This window comes from Pygoscelis adeliae, unplaced genomic scaffold (assembly GCF_000699105.1).
Source record: "Pygoscelis adeliae isolate BGI_AS28 unplaced genomic scaffold, ASM69910v1 Scaffold42, whole genome shotgun sequence".
Lineage (NCBI taxonomy): Eukaryota > Metazoa > Chordata > Aves > Sphenisciformes > Spheniscidae > Pygoscelis > Pygoscelis adeliae.
In genome coordinates this window covers 2,198,593-2,207,742 of record NW_008824283.1, presented here as the reverse complement: position 1 = coordinate 2,207,742, position 9,150 = coordinate 2,198,593, and the positions used below count along the sequence as shown (strand labels likewise).

Below are 9,150 nucleotides of genomic sequence, written 5' to 3'. Positions count from 1 at the left end.
CACTGCAGGATTTACCCACCCTTGTCCCGCTCAGCCCCAAACACCTTTCTCTGCTCTTCTCCCTCTGCTTAGCCTGCCAGGCGGCTCAGGCAACACAATGGAGGAAATGAAAAGCAAATTCCAGTCCCCGCTGGGGCAGATATGAAATCCCCTGGGCTGCTGCCTGCCTGCCCTCGCCACCCCCCCCGCCCCACCCAGTCCCCGCTCCTCAGTGAAAGCCTTACTGCCCCTCCTGCGGCTTCCCCCCTTCCCCCAGGTCCGGAGTTTGGAGCAAACCCTGCAGGGGCTGTGGGGAGAGGAGAGCCCCTTACCAGCTGATTGTCATGTGCCTCCTTCAGGGTGATGATGCTGTGGCCCTTGTGGCACCCCGCAATAGAGCAGAGCATGCAGATGTACTGCCCCTCGTCCTGGCAGTAGCACTCCAGCAGCCTGCCGTGCTCCAGGCACCTCCTCTCCTCTGCCACACTGCCTGCGCCCACCTCCACCAGGATGTGGTCCTGCTGGGAAGCCTTGGCGTTGTGTTTGTTCAGATGGGCCTGGCACAAAGACGCATCGCAGATCAGGCAGGTTTTCACCGCTGGCTGGGACCAATCCAGGCAGAAGTCACAGGGAACTAACTCCTTCTTCTCCTCTGCAGAGCCCTTGCCCTGTTGTCCTTTGGAAGTGGTGGCCAGAAATGCCTCCACGATGCTGCACAGCTGGAAATTCTTCTGTAGCTCCAGGATGGGCCCCAGCTGGAGTTTGCACATGGGGCAGGAATAAGGGGCCTTGGATTGCTGCTGCGCACTGAGCGCCTTCTGGACACACTGCTTGCAGAAGCTGTGACCGCAGCTCAGCGACACTGGGTTCCTGTACAGACACAGGCAGATGGGACAGCTCAGTTCATCCTCCAGGCTGGCACCCCCTCCAAATTCTTCCCTAGCATTTGTCATGGCTGCAGAAATGGCGTCTTAGCCAGTCTGCGGGAAATGAAACTGGAAGGACGTCCTTGGCATCGTGCCCTGGTTGGAGACGCAGCCCAGAGGCTGCAAGGCCTTCCCCTCCACCCTGTGACAGGCCAGCAGAGACAACGCTCCCCGTCCCAGGCTCCACCCACAAACAGCTCTTGTGAGTGCCATGGCAGCCACTTTTAGACATTTGCCCTCAGTTGCTGCGTGGTCTCAGGCAGCATCACTCCATGTGTGAGCCCCCAGCAGGCTGGTGGGAGCAGCGGGTGCTGGGGAGACGCTCACATGCAGGGCACAAGATGTACAATTCTCCTACAGCCCTCTGCTCTCCCTCAAAAATCCTCCATCCCATGCCAGGGGCAGCGAATTAGAGATAAACCCTGGATGAGAAGAGTATGAGCCTGGCCCAGGCAAGCCAGGAATTCCCTCTGCTTTGTCTGGTTCTTCTCCACAACAGTTACAGATGCTCCCCTAAAGGTAAAATAGGGAGAACCCAGGGAAAACTTTTACTGGGACTTGTTGAGGCTGGTCTCGTACCTGCAGCCAGCTGACAGGGCAATGGGGGCTGGTAAAGGCTCCCAGAAAGGCACTCTAGGATAGGAAAAACCCTGTACCGTGTCACGAGCCTGGCTTACCCCGCTTTGTGCCCATACCACCTGAGACCAGGCAGAGCAGCAGCCACTGCAGGTGCATTTGGGAGACCCAACTCTACCCGCGTGGTTTTCCGTATCATTTTGGTGTATAAAATGCAAAAGACAAAACACAGCCACTTTCTTCTAAGACTGAACAAGGCTTTCTTTTAGCATATCCAAAACTGTAGTTTCCCTCAAGGTCCTTCACTGTCCCTGCTGGTGGAGAGCTCCTGCCTGGACGTCTTCATGCAAATACTGTGGCTCTGACGGCAGCAGCACCACAGGCAGCAGGCAGGAATATCATCTCTTCCTCTGTGTTTGAACAATCATAAGAACGAACTAATCCAGGCCCCATATGTCGCGGACTAAAGGCACATGAGTTTTCCTCTTTATTACTCTCTTTGCTCTGAGATTTTTGCATAGGTGAGGATAAAATTAAAACTGAGGCAACAAGTAGGTAAGTGATCTATCAGAGAGCTCACAGGGGAGGACAGCAGCAGAGAGCAAGGGAAACCAGGTGTCTTACTGCCTAGTCTCTACTCGCCTCCCAGGCCAGCTTTGCTTCCGCAATGGATGGCTTAAGTTGTGGAGGACAGGCGGAGGAGGGCAGAGGTAAAAGCTGATGCATTAGAGAAAAGATCAGCATTGCTGCTGCTTAATTCTATAGCAGTTAATGTTGTGCCATCACCTTTTTTATAAACGCAATAGTAATTGAGTTTTGCAAACTAAATTACTTTAATAACATGCAGCCAATACAGCATTTGATACAGCCAAGCAAAAAAGCACAACTTAACGGTATTTCCATCGTGATTAACAGAACAAATAAGATAGGAGCTCTTGCAGTAAGCAGCAGCGTGCTCTGATATACCCCACAGAAGCCTTGTCATCACACAGATGAGCCATCACAGCAGCCCAAAATCCAATTTCTAATATGCCAGCTTAGCACAGCCTCCGTGCAGCAACAGTCCCAATACCTAGACCTGGAAATACAAAACAGCACCTTGTCCCCACATCACTACAGGAGCTTCAAAGAGCCATCAGACACGCTGAAGGTAGCGTGGACGGGATAGTTCGAAGGGATGCTTACTCTCTCTATAAGCCTGAGGCTCTCAGCAGGATCTCCATCCTTGACAGATGCATTATAAAATGACAGTGTATTTCTTCTGCAGTCTAGCTCTACCCTGACCACTTCAAGGGCTGTACGAAAGTCCTTTGCTGTGATCACTGTTTGACCTAGGAACACACGGAGGTAATCATGAGACATTTGTAGGTAGCACTCAAAGTTGGGATGAACGATTCCAAGCTCCCAGCACCTCGCATGGCTGGTGTCTACCTCCCAGAAGTGACAGCCCTCTGAGAAGCTCTGGTCGCTCTGCACGTGTGGGATGGCACTGAGTGTATTTGATACCCCAAACTGGAAAGTACTGGATGAGGATGCAAAGATTGTGTTGTCACTATAAGCAAATCCACCTCCTTGATACACTGAAGAAGTCAGATGTTCGTGAACTATACAAAGAAAAAAAAACCACAACACATTATGATTAACAGGTAATTGTGCAGATTTGCATACATCCCCATTGCTGAAAGCTGGATTTCCCAATCCAAGACATCCAAGACAATCCAAGTCATCCTATCCAAGTCATCCAATTCGAGTCCAACCCACCCAAGTCATTAAAAGCATATGTTAACCAAAACACCTTCCGCACCTCTCTTAGCTGCTTCTATGTAATTCTAAAGGGGGTTGATATCACATTTCAAGAAATGCTGCTCTTTCACAATTTTAAAGTGTCTTTTTGCTTTTTGTTTCCAACTACAGAAACTCTTAGATTTTAGTTTTCCATCATTGTCCTGCAGACCTTCATTAGGCATTTTTAAAAACTCCCCAGATTAACTTCCATGTACAAGAAATGCGTGAACAGTAGCACAGCCATTTTATAAAAGCTTATTTGCTTAGGATCATATGAAGTTATTTTCTAGACCTCTCAAAACTTCCTAGCATGACGAATCACAAGAAGTTAATTCTACACTCAGGAATTTGCAGAATGTTTTTATTCAAACCTTCTCTTGCAGGTAATGCATTTCAATGTTGTGGCATTTTCTGCTCTGAAGTTACTCCTTCAGGAAACTGAAACATTGGCAGTGACTTGGTCAACTAACCAAAATTGCTCAGATGGCATAGATAATTAGGAAAACCTGGATCTGACGTGTTCTAGCCACAATAGCTCTGGACTATGCTTACAGGGATGGTAGAGACTGAGCTCAGGAGTGGCCGTGAGCATGGTGTGCTTCCTAGTGTACCCGAGGCTGTGTGGATGGTGGCAAATTAGGTGTGCATGGCACACACTGTCGCACGTGCTCCGGACAGGGCCTTCCCACCCCAGCTGTCTCTCAGTCTTGACCCGAGGCTCACTGTCAGCACGGGCTCAAGTACCATCAAGAAAGCAATAACAAGGGAGCCCTAATTTTTTCAACTCAGTTGGACAAGCATCCCACCATGCACAGCACCGGGGCTGTAGGTTGATCTTACAAAACAATACAAAAGAGTAGAATTATTTACATAGAAAGAGTAGATTATTTACGTCGCAAGACAAACTCCACCTGCCGCTGCTGTGATGAGTTCTCAGCTTACTCCGTGCTTTGAATCAAAGTGATGCTACAGACAGAAGAGGTGTTGCTATTCTCTTCTCTTAATCCTCCCAGAAAACTCCTAGGACATGCACACCTCTTTACCCAGAGCCCATTTTAACAGGGTGTATTCAAGGCATGTCCCAAAGTGCTGAAGCCCAGGACAAGCACCCTTTTATGTACATATATGTGAAAATAATCAAATACAATGTTACTAATCAGTTGTTCTAGAGGTACTTGGTGTACTTGGTATCTTATTACAGTCCTTTCTTAAATATGTTTTGTTAGCTTCTCCGTCTTGCTTGTCACATAGTGAAATGGTCACTTACCAGGTGGTGCTTTAAATAAGGACTCCATGTCTGAGAGGAATTGCTGGAAAAGCCTTAGAGTAGTGTCTGTTGTTAATTCATCCACAATAATGGGTGGCGTTGGCAGTTTTACAACAGCTTTCTTAGGAACTGGATTGCGTTTCCTAAAACATGCAGAAAGACATCAGAAGAGCAGCAAGTCATCAGAAAACCATCACCAAGCCCATCCCTGAGCCAACAACTGCATCCCTGACTCCACACCCAGCCTCGATGGGAGATACAGAAAGCAGCTTCTGTCCTCCCCTCCCTCTGCAGCTTTACTGGGGACTCCTCTGACAGGTCTTTTCCCAGAACCCCCAATCTCTTCAACATCGTTAGGATGAAGTTCACTCCATGGACAATATCTGTCCCCAGAGGACCTTGTCTCAGCCACCTCAGCACCAGCTTTTGCCAGGACAGACCCTAGCATCATGTTTGTGGTTACAGTCCTCAAGTCCCCGCAGCAGGAGCTAACGAGGTGTCAGGGGCAGCCGCTGGGATGCTGGGACAGCAAACCAGAAGTGCTGCGTTATCACAGCCAAGAGGCTACTGCTGCACCTGAAATGCAGGGCTAGGGAAGGGCCGGGCTGGGGGAGCCTGCGTGCACACAGCAGTGGGCTGCGGTGGAGGAACAGCGCTGGGCAGGCACTAGGAGAACGACTCAGGAGAAAAGACATGAACTTTGTAGGCTTGTGACTTCACTGCATGTTTTGGCTCCTGCCACATTTGCTTCTTACAAGCAGAAGGCAGTGCAAACTGGAGGACAACTCAGGATATCCAAGCTCATCTGCCCTTTGCACGCCCACCCAGGGACGTAAATATTCAGGAATTGCCCTCAGAATGGGTCTCGAGAACAGGTGCAGAGGGTACAGAAAAATAAGCCGTGTTGTATATGACCTCTGTTAATATTCTGGGGCTTCTCCAGGTCTCTGACGAAGCCAGGCTTAGAGTGTGCAGTCAGTGTGCCCAAGGGGCAGCCAGGGTGAGCCCAGGGAGCTGTAGGCCTGCAGTGCATGCAGGCTGGGCTAACAGACCCGCACTGCTGGACTGTCACCTGAAGCAACGTGTAATGCAATAGTAGACCACCTCAGGAAGAGCTTACCTGGCTCGAATCGCTGCAAAAGCCTGTAAAAGACATTTTGAAAGTAGAATTAGCGTAGCACAGGCAAAGGCCAGCCCAAGAGCCGAGTATCTCTGGGAAGGGAGATACTGTTAGGTACCTTGGTGAAAAGAAGTAGGTCTTTCTGATCTCTCAGAGCCTCCAGCTCCTGTACATCATGGCTGGCTGCATCCTTCCCCTCTTCGTGTTTTTCTATCTGTGTCTGAATCTGAAAAAGCTGTTGCTTCTCATTGTGACTCAGAGATTTCAGGACCTCTCCTTTTTTGTTATCCAGCTGCAGACACATCTCTTCGAAGAGGCTCTCCAGCCGATTCCTACACAGGCTCTTCTTAGTCTATTAAGAAAACACTTTCAAAGCTGTTAGGGACTGAATCTTACATTTTCCACACTAACTTTCACTCAGAAAAGAGCCTGGTCTTAGTGCCTCTCCATATGACAACAAACCAAGATGTCCCACTGACAGCAGAAAGGCCAAGTGACATAAGTGGCCTTCCCCAGCATCTGGCACCTGACCAGAAAAAGACGAAAAAGTAGTGCTTCTTGCACAATGCTTGCTGAAGACTTTCTACTATGCATATATTTCCTTATTCTGTACTGGTATTTTTCTACAGATACATTGCCTTTGGTCCTATTAAGGATGGGTGAGGAAAAACAGTTTCTCTGCTTCCTGTCCCCACCAAGCTTCTCTCACTGTTTGGAAGCAGCTACGCTGCCAGACAGGACACTGCCAACAGGTACAGTTTTGTCTTCAGACTAGAAGGGAACATTTCCTTTGCCCTGTGCCAGGACATGTTTTGGCAAGTGACAATTCTGCCTAAGCAGTATGAACCAGGATTTGGAGACCTGTGTTAAATTCCCTGCTCTTTCAGAGCTTTTAGATAGGTATTTGCATGCTGGGAGCAAAAACCAGACACTTTGGGGCAATCTTTTAACCTCATTCCTACCAACTTCTTAGAACCACAGGCTAACCTAAAGGGATTTCTTGTTGTAAAGAGGAATAAAATCACTATAACATGGTCTGTATCTTTTCCATAAATATTTTAGAGTCTGAAAATTGAATAAGGTTGGGGGGGAAAAAGCCAACCACCACCCACAAATCAGGAGGCATGGACTTAACAGCAACTTTGAAGCTCGAAGGTCCTTTGGAAACTAAGAATGTACTTCGAAGAGTGGTAAGAAAGTTGTTCATCATCCTCTCTCAAAGAAGAAACCTAGAAAACAACTGAGAAACCACCCAGGAACTAAAAAAGATTCAGAATCCATGATCTGGGAAAGGGCAAAGGAAAACCTTATCTTATCAGCTACCAGCATGCAACCATCCCTGGAGTCATATGGGACCTTGGAACAAACCTTTACTTCCTCCTTTTGTTTCAGCAGGTTTGCTATTCTTTGATTCAGCGCAGCTTCGTGCGTTTTCACTGCTTTCAGAGTTTCAGGAAAAACACTCTATAAAAATAACCAGAGGGAGACATCAGGATAGGACCAACATATGTGCACGAGATCAGCAATTTTATGGAAATGGGTTAAACTAGACCTACAAAAAAATTGTTCACTGCATGCTCTCAGGACAAATCAATACATAAAGGTTTACTGGAAGATTTTATCCCTGAACAAATACCACAATTACGAGCACGGGAAAGACATTTTGAAACTGAAAACTGTTCATGTGCAATAGCCACACATAAAGCTACTTTCAGCGCTGACAGTTTCCTTTCTGTTACTCTGTCGTTAATTTTCTTTGCATAAATGCAACTCAGGCTGATCTTCCAGCTTGAACGTGCACCTAGGACTAAAAGCATAGCCACAAGCACTTGGTCCCACCTGTTTGGCTCCTCAGGATGGGAAGAAAGTGTTCATAACACCTTGTTTTATATGCCAAGGGGCAAGCCCAGAGGGAATGTGGGGCAAAACTAGGAATAAAAGCCCAACATCCCAAGATGGAGATTTAGCCCCATCCTGAGTCTGCAGATCTGAAACTCGGGAGATGTTTCATCCCTGTGCTGTGGGCAGCTCTCCGTGCCACAGACCCCCATGGTTTTCCTAGTGCAATCCATGCCCGGCTGTCCTGGCAGCCTCTTACCTGCGCTTGGCCAAAAGCCTCCTCCAAAGTGGTGATCTTGTGGTTCTTGTGGGAGCTGGCGACACAGCACAGCACGCAGATGCAGACCGAGTCCGTCTTGCAGTAGCACTCCAGCAGTTTGCCATGCTGGGGGCATCTCCTCTCAGCCAAAAGCTGAGCATCGCAGGGCTCCACCAGGACATGATCTTTCAGGGGGCTCTTCGTGCCATGCTTGCTCAGGTGGGCTTGGCACAGGGAGGCCTCACAGCCCAGGCAGGTCTTCATGGCTGGCTGGGGCTCCTGAAGGCAGAAATCACACAGGATCACCTCATCTTGCTGGCACGAATTTTCCCCCTTCTCTTTGCATTGCACTTCACGCTTTTCCTCCTCTTGATGAGTGGGAGCATCCAAAAACTTCTGCACTATGCTGCGGAGCTGGACGTTGGGCTGCAGCTCCATAGCGGGGTCTGCCTGGGCGTAGCACAGTGGGCAGCTGCAAGGGCCCTGCCAGCAATGCTGGTGGCTACGCGCCTCCTGGATGCACTCCTTGCAGAAGCTGTGACCACAACTCAGGGACACGGGGTTGCTGTAAATGCCCAGGCAGATGGGACAGGTCAGGTCCTCCTCCAACCTGGCCACAGCACCCGGCTCGGCCATGGCACCTGAGCTGCCATACAGGGCTGAGTGCCAGAGGGAGGGCAGTGGTGGAAAGAGAAACAGAAAGTGGTAGTGGTGAGGCACCTCTCACTCATCCTGCAGGCAGGGAGCTGCTGCCTCCTCCCCCTTGCAAGGGAGGGCCATCCCTCTCCTCCACCCAGCAGCCTGCATCTCATCTGCCACGCTCACAGAAGCCATTGGCCATTACAGGATGTAGCCCACGCAGGCAACTCCGGCGCCAGGAGCTTGGCCGCTGCAAGGGGATCAGGGCAAATAGTCCACCCCTGCTTAAACAGGGAGGGCAGCAGCCAGGAAATGGAGCCATTGGCTTCTGTCTACACCCTGTGTAACTTTTCTTTATCCCAGTCCTCTTGTAGATATTTCTTGAGATAACATCTGGCGATCCTCCTTCCTTAAAGCCTGTTCCTGTGTCCACTGGTCCTTTTCCCTGCTCCAGCACTGCCCAGGTTCTTACCTGCCCTCAATATTTGAGTGCAGAGAAGAAAGCAGGAAGAAAAAAGCAAGTTTTCTTTGCTGCCCTTCAGCCAGGTGGGCGTACCATGGCCCAGTCCTCCTCCAGGAGCTGTAAGAGGGCTCTGCTCAGGGCTGCTCCCTCCTTTCCTCCTTAGAGTTGTTAAGTCTTAGACTTTAGTTTCTCCTAGAAACAGGAGGGAATAAAAGGCTCCTTCATTTCAGGAGCAGGGGATAGAGGAGGATGGAGGCAACTTACTTTTACTATTTTAAAAGCTACTCCTTTCTCTGT

General features: G+C 49.3%; 2 protein-coding genes across 4 annotated transcripts in view; both read right to left on the bottom strand.

Moving 5' to 3' along the window:
• Nucleotides 1–946, bottom strand: part of LOC103912246 (E3 ubiquitin/ISG15 ligase TRIM25-like) — a 7,051-nt gene extending 6,105 nt beyond the window's left edge. For all 3 annotated transcript variants that reach the window (XM_009318490.1, XM_009318489.1, XM_009318491.1), the window contains exon 1: nt 312–946. In XM_009318490.1, coding sequence (XP_009316765.1) covers nt 312–932 — 621 coding nt within the window. In that variant the 5' untranslated portion in view covers nt 933–946. The remainder of the gene's footprint in view (nt 1–311) is intronic.
• Nucleotides 947–2,306: 1,360 nt separating this feature from the next.
• LOC103912318 (tripartite motif-containing protein 6-like) lies at nt 2,307–8,387 on the bottom strand. Its single transcript, XM_009318568.1, has 6 exons — nt 7,752–8,387; nt 7,022–7,117; nt 5,772–6,005; nt 5,654–5,676; nt 4,534–4,676; nt 2,307–3,085 (listed from the first exon to the last, which is right to left on the bottom strand). Exons 1-6 carry the CDS (start codon nt 8,385–8,387, stop codon nt 2,595–2,597), a joined length of 1,623 nt encoding a protein of 540 aa, XP_009316843.1. The 3' UTR covers nt 2,307–2,594.
• Nucleotides 8,388–9,150: the final 763 nt, after the last annotated feature.